This window comes from Chrysemys picta, chromosome 1 (assembly GCF_011386835.1).
Source record: "Chrysemys picta bellii isolate R12L10 chromosome 1, ASM1138683v2, whole genome shotgun sequence".
Classification (NCBI taxonomy): domain Eukaryota; kingdom Metazoa; phylum Chordata; order Testudines; family Emydidae; genus Chrysemys; species Chrysemys picta.
Genome location: NC_088791.1, coordinates 87,673,186 through 87,688,777, shown reverse-complemented (window position 1 = coordinate 87,688,777; position 15,592 = coordinate 87,673,186). Strand labels below are relative to the sequence as shown.

General features: G+C 43.5%; 2 protein-coding genes across 6 annotated transcripts in view; one reads left to right on the top strand and one right to left on the bottom strand.

Moving 5' to 3' along the window:
- SLC5A8 (solute carrier family 5 member 8) overlaps positions 1-10,594 on the top strand; it is a 31,508-nt gene extending 20,914 nt beyond the window's left edge. Inside the window, exons 12-15 of the mRNA XM_065561373.1 lie at positions 140-345; positions 2,695-2,798; positions 4,411-4,496; positions 8,760-10,594. Coding sequence (XP_065417445.1) covers positions 140-345; positions 2,695-2,798; positions 4,411-4,496; positions 8,760-8,891 — 528 coding nt within the window. The 3' untranslated portion in view covers positions 8,892-10,594. The remainder of the gene's footprint in view (positions 1-139; positions 346-2,694; positions 2,799-4,410; positions 4,497-8,759) is intronic.
- A 3,651-nt stretch (positions 10,595-14,245) lies between these two features.
- ANO4 (anoctamin 4) overlaps positions 14,246-15,592 on the bottom strand; it is a 269,643-nt gene continuing 268,296 nt past the window's right edge. For 2 of the 5 annotated variants that reach the window (XM_008178773.4, XM_008178774.4), the window contains exon 29: positions 14,246-14,980. The gene's annotated coding sequence lies outside the window, so the exon portion shown is untranslated. The remainder of the gene's footprint in view (positions 14,981-15,592) is intronic. The other 3 variants (XM_065561365.1, XM_024099624.3, XM_065561354.1) reach the window with 2 other exon arrangements.

The following is a 15,592-nucleotide window of genomic DNA, read 5'->3' as shown; positions in this document are numbered from 1 at the left end:
CACCCACCAACAGCTCCCATTTAAGTCATGTTTGAAAAGTAGGCCACCCAGTTCTGAAAAATCTTGACAATCTTTTTCTTTGTCAACCCTCTTGGCTTTTTTGCTTTACATTTCAATCCGATTTTACTTTGTTTTACAGGGTGCATTTGTAGGGCTTATTGGGGGCTTTACTGTTTCACTCTGGGTTGGCATTGGGGCTCAGATTTACCCTCCGCTCCCTGAGAGAACCATGTCATTAAATCTCACAACTATCGGCTGTGACATAGGCAGCCCAGGAGGCAACTGGACTGCAACAACCGAAATGCCAACTTTAACAACCCTTGTACACCTGCAAGGCACTGAAAGGTATATAACAAATCGGCCACATGTTGCACCGGCGCTTGACTGAAAGTGATGTGACCATCTGTGTAATAGTTGGATTGTTATAAAAATCTTCACTCTTTTGGTTACCTGATTAGTTAAAAGGGAGCAGCATTTTGTGTTTTCTCCTACTGGGGGTGCTTATCAAAACCCCTGGAAGTCAGTGGGTGTTGGATCAGTACTATAGAGTTCTACAGTCCCATGTGCCTTATTGGGAAGTAGTTTTGTTTCTGCAGTGTGGATAGGCAAAGGGGACTTGTGTTTATTTCATACAGTTTTGCTATCTAAGCAGGTTAAACCTTGAGGGTGATTAAGAGTTTTCAGTGAATCTTCCACCAAAAGTTTATCCAACAGCATCATATCTATGTGGAAGTAACTAGCCCCATTCTGCAAAACCATAAGAGTCAAGTGCAACTGGGTGAAATCCTGGGGTCTTTTTCCTCTGCGATTGTCATATTGTCTTACATTGTATTGTGTCATACAGTCAAAACAAAACAACCCTCCTCCCCCAAAGAACAAAACAATGATATAAACATCAGAACAAGGAGTAGCAGCTCGATTAAATTAGATTAAAAGACAATGGCTAGATTAAAAATTCTAAGGGCAGTCCATTCTTATGTCTCCGGACATAACTGGGTCAGCAGCTGGGTGTCCTTAGGAAAAGGTTCCCCTTAGCTGGTGTAGTATTGCATGATTGGGTGAATTGTGACATTCCTAGGCCTTCCCCTGAAGCAGCTGGATACCTGATTAGATGGATCACTGCTCCTGTGTGCCTGTGTCTATGTACTGATTCACCAGCATGGCAAGAGGGATGTTACATATAAGATCAAACAAATCTTAGACCCCAAAGCACTTGCGTTTAGTAGGTTCTGCAGTATATCTGTTCTGCTTCAAGCAACTGCTTAGAGTTAACAGTGGATAATTTGTTACCATTTCTAAAATGAAAAACAAAGTTTCAGTTTCAGCAACTTTAAATTGTCATCAGTGTAAATTTAAATGCCAAGTAGGCGCTAGGCAGCATGTTTCTATGGCCATCAGAACAAATACACCTCTACCCCGATATAACGCTGTCTTCGGGAGCCAAAAAATCTTACCACGTTATAGGTGGAACCGCGTTATATTGAACTTGCTTTGATTCACCGGAGCACGCAGCCCCGCCCCCCCCCGGAGCACTACTTTACCACGTTATATCCAAATTCATCTTATATCGGGTCACGTTATATCGGGGTAGAGGTGTACATACATACTCAAAGATGTTGGTCCACGTGCTTCTCTCTGTGGCATGTTGCAAAGGGGATCATAATAGTGGTTTGTTGCTGCTGCTTTATAGCACAAAGTCCCGAAAGCAGAGAGAGCTGAAACCTAGTTGACTGGACTCAGGTTAACTGAGATTTAGTGCACAGCACCATCATTAATAAGAGATCTGCAGAAATGATGGCACAGTCCATGCCTAAGACACAATGGACACCCTTCCTCCCACCCCCCTGCAAGAGAGCCACAGAGCTGGCACTCCATTGGTGTAGCGTGGAGAAAACTAGGCGGCGCTTCCTTGGCTCAGTTGGAGCCCGGTGCCCCTCGGCGGTGGGAACTGAATGAGCCATGCCACCATCCATGCTGCAAGAGGAAGCAGCAGCAGCCCTGGAGCTCCTGCCTCCTGAGGGCCAGTTTTGGCTTAACCCTGGGCAGCCAAACCTCTGAGCCGCCCTGCCTCCCTCAGCTACAGCATGGGCCTCTCCCCTTCTCCTCCCAGGGCCTCACGGGGTGTGAGTGGGTGGAATGGATGGGACTGAGCCCTGAGGGGCGTGGTGGAACAACACTGAGCCTTGGGGAGGGGGCAGTGAGGAGCCCAGGTGAAGAGGGGTTGGGGGCAGTAAGGAGCAGGAGTGGGGAGGGCAGTGAGGCGCCCCTCGGCAGAGCATAGGAGAGTGAGGGCGGGGCCTGGGGCGAAGAGGCCAAGTGGAGACGGGGCCACGGTCTGGGTGCCAGTGCCCCCCTCCCATTTCTAGGGAGCTTCCAGTGCTCCGTAGCTTCTCCAAAGAAAAGACTCATGGCTAAACTCTTCAGTTCTGGCCAGAATTCCTAGTGGAGGCATGGGCTCATGTGGTTTTACTGGCCATGGCCCATTTGCCCACCATACTGGCCTGATGCTGCCAGTTTTACCTCAGAGTTTGAGTGCCAGGTGGGTTTCTCTGCAGGAGAGTAGCATGTGACTCATTATTTTTTTAGCACAGAACGTTTCTTATATTCACTCTCTTAGTTCCTAGTTTTACGCATTTTCAGGTTGTCTGAATTTTGAAGAAGACTCTAAGAAAATGTTTTCCCCACTTTTCCTAGACCTGTCCTGGCTGATTATTGGTATTCCTTGTCGTATCTGTACTTCAGCACACTTGGGACCCTGGTCACAATAGCTTTGGGAATGATTGTCAGCCTCTTAACAGGTACCTTTTCCAGAGTTTTGGTTTAACACAAGTATACGCTGTTTTCCACATCAACGTGCATACACATGGAACCGTCCCTATCACGAGAAGTTTCAGTGACCGCTCTGGTTGAGCTTGCACTCTCTGGTTTCATTCACTCACAGCTTTCTAGAAACTTTATCTTTTGGCCTGAAATTTTCCAGACATGGTCTCTGTCCAAAGGGGGCATTGCTTTCTCTTTGAATTGTGAGGTAGTAAAGTCAGCAGTTTTTGAACCTGAGGAGACGGGGGTGGGGGTGTGTGTGGAGGGGAGAATCCATTTACCCAGTGCATTAAACCTGAGAAGGGGCTGAGTTTTAAGAGCAGCATGGAGATAGCCCTGTCTGAGGAGAAGCATCTTTCCTTCTCCCAGAGGTTAATAGTAGTTTTGCTTTGAGTGAGTTCAAAGCATTTGAAATATGCTTACTGAGCATGCCCAGTGGCCATTTTCACTACGCTTGCCAAGCCATGCACCCAAGGAAGGATTCATGGTGTAAAGCCATGTCAACTGCCCAAGGAAAAGTCTAGTGAAATAGATTGCTGCAAATGACTAAGACCCTAAGAGTAGGCATGACAGTTGGGATCTGAACCCTGAGATCCCGACCCAACCCTCTGGTTTTGGTTCCAGGCAAAATCCAAAATGAGGCTATTATCCAATTTGGATGCGGCTGAAAAAAACAAACAAAAGTGCAGCTGATCTCTCAACATTTCCACCATTTTATGCCAGCGAGAGCAGTTGGATCCTAGACCTGATTCAATCTAACTCCTAACCTAAAACTAATCTAGTCCTGAACCCTGCATCCTCAGCTCACCATTTAGGCCATACATAACTAGAACACAGTGAACAGGATGGTTTCCATTAGACTTACTGCACGTAGAAGCAGAGGAGAGTAAGGCACATCGTCATTGGTTTCTTTACTCTGGAATTCCTCAGACTCTTTCTGGAGCTCCCAGGAGCTCTCTCATTTTCCTTCCCTTACTTCCTCCACAATGCTTCACACCCAGAGCTGGATTTAGGGGCAGGTGACTCAGGCGACTGCTTGGAGTACTGGGCTTGGGTGGTGCCGGGCTCAGGATGCTGTTTGTGTTGTTAGTAACCAAAAGGGAAAATAGAATGTTTGAAGTAAAATGTTTCAGGTGTTCCGTACGTGGATTCATTTTTCACTATCCTTCTAGAATGTTCTGGACCTTTGTAAAATCTTGTGGAACCTTCCAGACTTGCTTATATATGGCATGAATAAATACAGATTTACAGATCCTAGAGTGCAAATTTATCATCTTCTGTGACAGGGATAAATCATGCATGCAAATTGTGCATCAAAGTCATGAAATGGGCTATATATTCAATAAAAAATAAGGTATTCAACAGTTTAACAAATGGAGGGGGAGAGGGTGCCAAAGATGCTCCTCGCCTAGGGAGCCATATGGTCTAGGACTAGACCTATTCACATCATGACAATAGTCCTTTAAGACAAAGTATATGGGAAGGCTGGACACAGCAGGTAGCTGGAGTCTGATGTACCCTTATCAGTTGACTAGGATTACCTTGTTAAAAACAATTGATAAAGAATTTAACACTGTGGGTATTTTACAGGAGGACTAAAGCAGAACATAGATCGTAAATTCTTGCTGACCAAGGAGGACTTGCTGTCCAACTTCTCATTTTCTAAACCCAAGACAGTAAGTATAGCTATGTGCATCATTCTAATTTGCCTGCTTCAGGCAATCTGTCCTCCTGGGTAACAGAGACAAATACACCAGGGTGGGGGGGAGGTATTACATTTTCTAAAGAAACGGTTTCAGTGTTCATCCATTCTTTGATCCAGATCCTGTCCTTTCAGTTTCTTCCTCTGTACAATTCAGTATTGGTCACTCCAAACATACAAGATGTGACTGGAGTCCAAGGGGTGGGGGGACACACTGACATTGCTCAGCTAGGGCGAACTGTAAAGAATGGGGCACACAATCCCCAAGACTGGTGGTTATTCTAATACTTAGATTCACGAAGCCAGCAACAAAACAGCTTCTACAATACCTTACTGGTTACCCAGAAGCCAACAACAGTTCCCTTAAAGCAACCCAGTCTTGGGCTTTCACCCAGACAGCCAAGTCAAATATGATGAGGATTACTGAAAATCTTGTTCATCGTATAAAAAAGTTTTACCAATCCCAAAGGATCAGACACATTACCCACCAGGTTAATGAATATTTCAGATCTTACCCAAATACACACTTACAGCCAATTCTTATTAACTACAGTAAAATTTATTAAAAAAAAAGAGTATTGGTTAAAAGATCATTATACATACAGACATGAACTTAGGTCAGTTTCATAGTAGAACTGGGGAGCTTTAGAGCTGCAAAGAGTTCTTTCAGAATTAGTCCATAGGTTCAGTCCAATGTTCAATATCAGGGTCATCCAGAATGGAACTGGAGACATCAGTCTTGTGGCTCAAGCTTCCTCTGATGAAGCATAAGCAGATTTGAGATGAAAGGATCAGGTCCCAAGAGACCTTTATAATGTTCCCGGGGAAGCCTCTTGTCAGTCCTTGGGTGAACCATAGTGTCTTTGAAGTAACCTCCTATTTCCTAAACATCACCAGTAGTTAGCTACATGGATTAACATAAGGCAATTGCCTATCTCCAGCCATTTACCTGTGATTTATCGCAAACTTCAAAGAGAAAGTCAGACAGCGTTATTACTACATATACAATTCATTTAAATGTTAACGTCTTCCTTTGATCTCTGAATTAACAGAATACAGGATAGACAGGAACTGTTTGGTTACATTGTTAGAGGTTAACAATATATATGTAAATACACAAAAAACACAACCATTATCTATCTATCTATCTACCTCTAAAGGTTGAATCTGGGTCAATTAGCCTGCTAGCTGTGTAATCCTTTCTGGCTCTGTGTCACACCAGGGTAGACAATAGAATAAGCACACCTTAAGAGGCAATGCACACTCTAATAACGTGACAGAGTAGGAATCAGAAGCAAGAGCTTCCCCCAGGGGACTACATTTTTTTTTCTTCTCTCCCCCTCACCCCATGCCCTCCCCAACCCATATGAATGGCTGATCCTGTAGGAGACACTGATGCTTTCTGATGTGACTACTTCATTTAAGGCAGCAGCTGTGCATATGGTGTATCAGGATTAGGCAGCTGGCATAGACAAGGCAGCTATTTATGGCTACAGCTGCAGGTAGTATTTGGCTTCAGGTCAGCAGATTAGAGAGAATACTAGAGCATGCCCTAGCTAGCCTCGTAAAATGAGGGCCAATGGTGCCTTTGCATTCCAGCAAAGCTTTCTTGGTTTGTAAATCTGTTCTCTAGCTTATTTCTGATATTGCTCATTAGACCAGCTACAGTTTGAGGGGGGAAATTTCCCCAGCCTGTGGATCCACATTACACACACCTCCACTCAAAAAAGAAAAGGAAAAAGAAATGGAAGAAAAAAGTATTGAGTAGCCTCTCAAACCTCTCAAAATATAGCTAGATTATTAAAGAGCCAACACGATTTAAAGGAAAAATATAGCTTTTCGGCTGTTGCCTTTGGCAATGTTGTAGTGGTCCATCCTCTTGTGTTAAAATAAACCAGGAAAAGTTTCAGCAGCCAAGGAGCAGCATTCTAAAATACATCCCTTAAACATGGAGGGCCAGATCCTCAGCAGCGTTAAATTGTCATCACTCCATTGACTTGAGTGGCACTACAACAATTGCCACAAGCTGAGTCTCTGGCCTGGAGCCTTTATCCAGTCTGGGCTCACTCACTCCCATGAGGCATCTCACTGAGAGTAGCTGCTCACCCGGGGGAGGAGCAGGCTCACAATGTGGCTTTTAGCATTTAGATTAAAAAAAAATTAACTGCAGGTCACCTGTAAGGTCTGTGTTTTCAGTGCACTCAGTTAGAAAGAATGGCCATTGGATAGTTCAGTGTGCCACGTAGAGAGCATCTTTCTTAGATGATCCAATTTGCAGCCTCTTCCCCTTATGAAAACCTCTTGTGTTACTAACGATATACAGTAGAGGTAGGTTTTTTTTTAATACATTACATGTTATTTGTCCACGTAGAAACTGGACCAGACCCTCAGCTGGTGTAAATCAGAATTGCTCCCCTGACTGCAATGGAGCTCCACTGTTTTACACCAGATGAGGACATAATGCCATGAACCAAATGTGCAAGTGCATGTGAATGCTGATGCTCGCAGATTAAATGGCCATAATACTTGGATCCAGATACAACTGGCTTATTACATAGCGCAAAAGCTGGGTGGAGTGTGGGTGAAATGATTACTATTAATGAATGTCTAATTATTGAGGCAAAATATGTGGGCACCTTCCATTTTGGCTGAGCCAGTTTAGGCAAATGGAGATTTCTGTTTAGGTGTAGTTAGATGTAAGGAAGATGCAGTCTCTGAAGTAGGGATGCCAGTAAACACAGATTTTCACTGATGAAATGCAGGTAGGCACCAGGATTAGGAGAACAATAGCTCATGGTGGGGATGACACTTTGGTACACAAGAATACAGGAGCTATTCTTCTGAGGCCAGGAACAAGTGTTAGATACATTTTGAATGACAATAGCAAAGTACGTGATTAAACCCACACATCCTCCTCATATATCTAGAGAAATTCCAGCTGTTGCAGTGTATATCAGTTTATGCTTTCTCTTCCGTCTACCTGTATCAGCCTGCTCTGTCCTACTAGTTAAAATACCCAACTACAAGCTTGAGTCTTCCCCCCATTCACACTAGTAAAACTCTCTTGACTTCAGTGGTGTTACTCCTGGTTCACTATAGGCCTAGTCCAGAGCATCATAATGTCAACGGAAAGACTCCCATCGACTACAATGAGCATCGGATAGATTGGGCCCTATGAGGAGAATCAGACTTTCCTTTTTCACTCTCACAACCCAGAAACAAACCCATCCCAGTATCGCTCTGTGCAAGCGTAGCTGGATAGTGTATTTTCTCCATGCTAAAGTCTAATTGACCCCTCCACAACTTTTAAATCAATATTGAAAAAAATGGTGCTGGCCCTGTGTTTGAATAGCGACTCTGGTTGCTTTTTAACTTTTACTTCTTATTTGAAAAACTTGATAGGAAACTCTTCTTGCTCAGAATTAAGGGTTTGTTTGGTTTTTTTTTTTAAATGAATTAAAAATGCTGAAACTGTAGTTTTTTTTTAAAAATGTAGTGACTCTTGATCTCCTGTACATTTAAATGAGAAATTTACATCTGCTGTAAGTAGGGTGACCAGACGTCCCGGTAAAATCAGGACCATCCCGATTTTGAGCTGTTTGTCCCACATCCCGACCGATCTCTGGTCGGGACGCAATTTTCCCGATATTTTGCTCCACCAGCACTTGGCTTTTTTTCCACCCACCTGTTTTTGTTTTTTTTTTGCTCGGCCGGCCGGCAGCACTCGCCTTCCCCCCACCCCCCATGCTGTCATTATGATGTAAAGGGGCCATAGTATAAATGGGCAGTATCTTCAAACCCACCTAAGTCCCATTCAAAGTCAATGGGACTTTGGTTTCTAACTGGACAGGTTTGAAAACCTCACCAACTTGGAATTAGACCCTACCTATTAAAACAAATCTATTTATTTAATCTTGTTCTCCCTTGGAATAAGTCAGAAATATTATATGTTTCCATTCCCCTTCTTGCTCCCTTTGTGCCTTCCCTGGGCCTCACTCTTCCCCACTTCCTTTGAAAATATTTAATGTTCATTGTGTGAGCTAAGTTTTGGTGCCTCACTGTAACGAGTCCTGTGTATATGTCACCTGTGCAGCCAGGACATCGGGAAGTGAGAGTTAGTTTAGAGGACGGATCCAGCAATAGACAACAGCAATAGTCCGTGTCTGTATGGATGGGCGTGAGCGCACACATGTGTGTGTGTGTGATTCCATGCCTCACAATGTGAACTTTTTTTCAGAATGAGAAAGTGGAAGTTTTGAACTGGAAACCTTTCACCATGGCAGATGAAGGAACCGACAATCCTGTTTTCAACCACATTGAAATGAACGTCACAGAAAATAAAGAAAAAGTCAATGGTGCCCATGTATGACTTAAGAGGACAGTGTAGATGTTGTGTTAAAGACATTGCCAGCATTCCTGTGAAGAGTTAGTTACCCACCCTACCTGGGGTTATGTGCAGTAATCCCTACTAAATTTCATGCCATCACCACATTGGAATGACCTTGCGATTAAGACTAATGCCAAGAAAGGAATCAGAGCATATTGGCCCGAAGAAAAGGCGGGTAGTGGGTACTTCATAACATACAACTCTGCTTATTTTGGGAGACCGTCCAAAAGGCATGCATCTGTGCCTGTGACAGAAGTGAACATGAACTAAGAGCAAGCAAACTTTAAGCATACTCAAATGTGGAGAATGTTTTGTGTTACCTCCAATGATAATACCCTTTGAGCACAGCAAGAAACAAACGGTATTGGCTTGGTATTTATTTATCATGTGCATAGTCATCTAGCCAAGCTCTGGCTTGGTAAACAACTGCTTTTCTCAATCCACTGAATGACACATTCAGTTCTAAGATATCAGGCTGGATCCTTCTCTCCCCAGAATAATTCCAGTGACTGCTGTAGAGCTGCTCCTAATTTACACTGATGAAAGTGAAAACAGAATCAGGCCTCTGGCTCTTCTAGGGGACCTTTATAGGGAGGACTAAAGCCAACGTTTCTATGTGAAATTGTCATTCAGTATTGGTTTGGTCTTCTATAAAAATATTTACGTTCAACCTCAGTTAATTTTCAGCTTTATTTTATTTTATTTTATTTTATTTTATTTTTAAAAAGAGCATCTAGTTTTCACAGACATGGCTATTTTTCTTCCCTGGTCAATTCCATACTGTTTCTGTGGCAAGGTCAATATTTTACACTCTTGCAGTGTCACAAGGTGGTTGTGTTTTTATAATGAAGGTGGGATTATCTAGTATAATGTTTTTCTGCAGAAGTGCTGACTCTGCGCTCCTTCTATGTAAGTTTTTATAAAGTCATCCCTCATGGTGGTATCTGAATACGTTCTTAGCAAGGAATTCAACAGTGAATCAGTTGGTAACATGCTTACCCTCCCTTTCCTTCTCAGTGCATAGTCTGACCAGCTAGGCTGTGTGCTAGTTGAGTTCCTTTGGGAGCTGGGAGGAAGGGTCCCCCCTACCAGGCTGTAAAGCCACTACTGCAGCCTCCACACTCCTCATTCAACCTCTTCTGGTAGGAACAATGGGCCGTGGTGGATCGGTTGAGCTAAGTGACATTTTTTCATTAAAACCTATTTTCAATGGAAATGCAACCAAAATGAAAGTTTTGTGGATAAAATCATTTTTGGCTCGGCGTTAATGGAACAAGCGAATTCTGTACTAGAGCTGGGCAATATTTTCTGACCAAAACTCTTTTTCTGGTGAAAAAACATAAATTTGGTGACGTGGGAGTGTTTTGCAAACTCATGTTGATTTTTTGCCGTATTCTTTTGGTTGAAAAAAAATCCAAAAAACCAACATGGTTTGTTTCAACGTTTTGAAATGAAGTGTTTCAATTTTTCAGTTCCAATGACTTTTCGCTTCAACGTTTCCTTTAAATGCATTGAAAAATCTGGTCAAAAATGAAACATTTAGATTTTGTTGAAACTAAATTTTTTGTTTGACTAGAAACAAAATTTTTGTTTTTTTTTTGTTTCGATTTGCCAAAATTTTCATTTGTAATTTGTCCCATAACTAATTTTTCAGAATTTCCAATAAACAACAAAAAGCACCCATCTGTTCTTTGCCCAGCTCTACTTTCTACCCCTTTATCCTCAGAAGGGATTAGATTATATCAGAGGAGGGCAAACTACGGCCCATGGGACCCTCCTGCCCGACCCCTGAGCTCCTGGCCTGGGAGGCTAGCCCCCGGTCCCTCTCCCTCTGTTCCCCCTCCTGCAGCCTCAGCTCACAATGCTCTGGGAGGCGGGGCTGTGAGCTCCTGAGGCAGCACAGCTGAAGAGCCCAGCCTGACCTGGTGCTCTGTGCTGTGCGGTGGCGACGGCATGGCTGGCTCCAGCCGGGCGGTGCAGCTGTAGCGCTGCCGGCCACTGGTGCTCCAGGCAGCGCAGTAAGGGGGTAGGGAGCGGGGGGGGGGGTGGATAGAGAGCAGGGGAGTTCGGGGTGGTGGTCGGGGGCGGGGGTGTGGATAGGGGTCGGGGTGGTCAGAGGGCAGGGAACAGGGGAGTTGAATGGGGGCAGGGATCCTGGGGGGCAGTCAGGAAGGAGGGGGGATTGGATGGGGCAGTGGGGGGCAGTCAGGGGTGCGGGTTGCAGGGGCGGTCAGGGGACAGGGAGTGTGGGGGGGTGGATGGGGCAGAGGTCCCGGGGGGGGCGGATAGCGGGTGGGGGCCAGGCCACGACCCCCTCCCCTAATTTTCAAAACCTGATCCGTCCCTCAGGCCAAAAAGTTTGCCCGCCCCTGGATAATATAGTAAGAGATTTCAAAGATAGTTGATAATTGCTGGTTTCAGAGTAGCAGCCGTGTTAGTCTGTATCCGCAAAAAGAAGAACAGGAGTACTTGTGGCACCTTAGAGACTAACAAATTTATTAGAGCATAAGCTTTCCTGGACTACAGCCCACTTCTTCGGATGCATATATTTGTTAGTCTCTAAGGTGCCACAAGTACTCCTGTTCTTCTTTTTTTGATAATTGCTGTAAGCTGCCGAACTGCTGGGTAAAATGATTGGTCTGAATCTGTCTCCTAGTGTTTTTAGCCAGTCAGCTGTTTACACATACAACATTTGTATTATAGATTAATTTTAAAAACACTCTTCAGTGTCTAGAATAATTTTGGGAAATAAGTGTTTTCCGCAAGTCCTCTCTGTATAGCCTACAAACGTGTCTGTGGAGTAGACTGAAGGAAAATACTTACTGGAACTTACCTAAAATACTGAAATAGCCCCGTGAAGGCTGAAACAAAACTGGTGAGCAATCGGGTCAGCTCCTCAGCTGGTCTAAGTCAGCATAGTTCCGGTGAAGCTATGCTGATTTACATCAGCTGAACCTGGCCTTTTGTCATTACTACTTGCCATCAATGTATTCTACACATGTACAGCAGAAAAGGCTTGAGAAGCTGATGATGCAAGAAGGTAGTTCTGCTTCTAGTGTGTCCAAAAAAGAAATACTGCATCTCAGTTTAAAAGCAGTGCCGAGGTAATAAATCATAACAATTAGAACTTCAATGGTACTTCTGACCCGCAGAGATCAAGGAGGGTAAGTAGCAGGATTCCCATTTAATTGAGAGACCTGACGAATGCTGACAGGGCCGGCTCCAGGGTTTTTGCCGCCCCAAGTGGCGGGGAAAAAAAAAAAAAGCCGCAATCGCGATCAGCTCCACCGCGCCGCTTTCTTCTTCAGCGGCAGGTCCTTCCCTCTGAGAGGGACCGAAGGACCCGGCGCCGAATTGCCGCCGAAGAGCCCGACATGCCGCCCCTTCCCCTTGGCCGCCCCAAGCACCTGCTTGCTGGGCTGGTGCCTGGAGCCGGCCCTGCATGCTGAAGTTAAGTGACTTGTCCAAAGTCATGTAACGAATCAGTGGTAGGGCTGGGAACAGAAACTAAGTCTACTGTACTCTATCCACTGACCGTATTGCCACACAGTACTGTGCCTGCTGTATAGAAAGTCTGGTATAATGATAAGCTCAGATTTGAATGTGTTTCTCAGGCGAGCAGTTGATTATTATGAAATATCATCTGTTTGTATTTCATTGTATTTTGCTCTTATTTTGAGTACTATGTGCCTTTTATCTGATACGTGATCAAACTGGTTAGGATCTCCTTTGACTTTATCCTTTTTTCATCAAGCCATATTTAATCAAACCAAATAAAAATGTTTTCCATAATACTGTATGTAAAAAAAAATGCAGTGTCACATATTTTCCCTTAAATATTGTGACAAAGTAATTTATTAAAACAGCCGAAGGCACTAAACCTGTGGCCTGAAACATTATTTGAAGTCATTTATTGAGCTTTAACTCTGCCTATGCCATGAAGTAAGACATCTGAATGACATGAAGAGTGACATGAACCTCTTCCTGCCCAACTTTTGGGCCACTGAGTCAGGAGGAGATGATGTGAAAATCAGCAAGGCAGAGGCTACATTTGAACACTTCACACGCAAAAGGAAACAGCAGACATTTGTTTGGGAAGGCAGCAAAACAAAGTCACTTCTTGCTCTGCTGCCATTTCACTGGCGGAGCGAGAGCTAAAGTAGGGTGAGCAGATATCTGGAGCCAAAGTGCGAAGTATCTTTTCACCTGGAGGTCAGGGGGCTTTTCACCAGGGGGCTCCTTTCAGTGTGCAGCAGAGGATTTGGAAGCCCAATACTGGCTCTTCAGACAAAAAGGGTAATTTTCAGAGTGGAATGTTGCTTGCTCTTTGAAAACTTGCTCTCAGTGCTGGTTGGATGCTCAAGTTCAACTGAGTGCCCGCCGACACGCTGTCTCCTTGTTGTAGGTGCCACGCTCTCCCAGTACTGCTGGTCTCCCATTTCTTTTTCATTTGTTTGGTAAAGTGTGCACTAAACATGATACAGAATAATAATTCCCCTGCATTAACCCCGATGAACATTGCTGGGCAATGTACACATGAGCCCGCCTTCATCTGCCCTTGTCACTGAAATGCTGTCCTTGTTTATATTAATATATATATATATATATATATATATATATTACACTAACCTGCCATTTTCTGTAGCAGGATGGCTAATTTATGTGAGCAGGGGACACTTATTCATTTCACTTCTCATGTAACTAGTTTGGGAGAATCTTTATAGGATGGGTTGGCTGATTGAAAATCACCTCAAAGACACTGTTAGACTCTCTGTCTCCTAGTCTGAGACAGAGGCCTTGGCATTAGATGCTCATGGACAAACACTCTTGGGACTCTGCAGAGGATGGGACTAGGGGGGTCACCTGGCTCCTTATGAGTTAGGTTCAAGGATTTGCTCCTAGCCAATGGAGTGACTGCGGATCCCCTTGCTTTTTTTGTCCTTCTTGTTTTAACCGACTGGTCCATTTAATAAAGTTATGACTTCTGAGGCTAATTTTTCTCCAGAATCTTGGTTTGCTCTCTGCTAGGGGTACCCACAGCCATGGAATCTTGTCTTAGTGAAGACTGCATGAAAAATCCCTAATCCACCCCTTCATCTGGTCTGGTTTGGGAACAAGGTGCTGAACGCCCTCAACTTCTATGAAATCCATAGGAATTGAGAACGCTCAATGTTTTCCAGATGACACTCAGCACTTCATGGGATGGAGCCCTTCTATATGAAGCACAAGGGGGAACTTAATTCAGCAGAGTAAATAAATACATAATGGATTTAGACAGAAAGTGTTAAGATAGGTCCTTGGTCATTTTGGGCTTGCATTTGTATTTCGCCTCAGATTTGTCCCCCTGCTCAAAATTAGATAAACATAAGATGACTTACAAAAGCTCAACAACAAAGATTTCATATGCATAATTTATTTTAAAGTTATTGCATCACATTATACAAGCGTTAAACATGGCTTCATGTTGATGACATTTTTGTAGGTGCGAAAATTTGACATTCTCCTCCATAGGGTTGGTTGGTTTTGTTTTTGCTATTTACAAATAAACAATCTATATACTTTATATATATATATTATATATATGGTATATAACATAAGTCCCCGCACAAAGATCTGAAATAAAAAAAGAACTCATTTGTAAACAGGGTTTCAGTTGTCTTATTTGGTGGCTTGAAAATAGATGGTATTGTAATACTGGGCATTTTTTGTCAGAGTATCCTGGTTTTTAATTTACATTTATTATTCTAAGTTCTGTAAAACGCGCATGGGACAGAATGCAAAAAACGTACCAAACAGGCTGAAAAAACAGTCCCAGTATACAATTTTTCCTTGGTTTTAAAAACTTGAGTATAATTGCCCATAAAATACATGCTAGCTCTGCTGAGAGTGGTCTATGGATATCAATCATATGCTGGATTGCAAAATGATTTCACAGTAAATCCTCTGAAATGTGCTGTCCTGCTTGCTATGTAAAATGTCTGTGGCATGCATTGAGGTTGCATTTTTTTCATTCTCTTCAAGGTAGTGCTCTTGCAGAGCTGGGATAAGTAAACAGAGCACAGGTCCATCGTCTGGAGCCATAAATAAAAACAAAAACAATACCAGATCAGAAACACAGTGCATTTGCTACCTAGAAAACTGGACAATTCAGTTTGTCATTAGAAAGCTACAATTTTTGTTATACATTTGTCTTTTTTATTAACCTCCCTCCACACATGCACACACACTCTCTCACTCACTATTTTCTGTTTGATTGGCTCTATAACAGTGGAAGACAAAGGGGAACTCTGTTGTGCAGAATGGCAGGGCTCAATCCTGTGAGGTGCTGAGTGGATAAATCAATGGAATTAGAGGGTGCTGAGGTCCTCAGGCTCTCTCAGGATCAGGCTCAAGGTGAGCCAACTTTGAGGGCTTCCAGTGCTCGCGTATGTTCTCGTTTTCAGCAATACCCAAGACAACGTCTAGCAATTTAGAGCAATGAAATATCAACAGAACATAGCTGTGTTGAAAACTGGTCTCAAAAGCAATCAGCAGTTGATTGTATCTTTGCTTCACTTTATTTGTTTTGTCATGTTAGACTGCGGAGGTTCCTCAGGAGTGAAAATCAGATTGTTATAATATGGCTCAATTCAAAGTTAGGAATGTCTCCAGTGGTGCAAGTAGAATTAATTTCTTACCGGTAC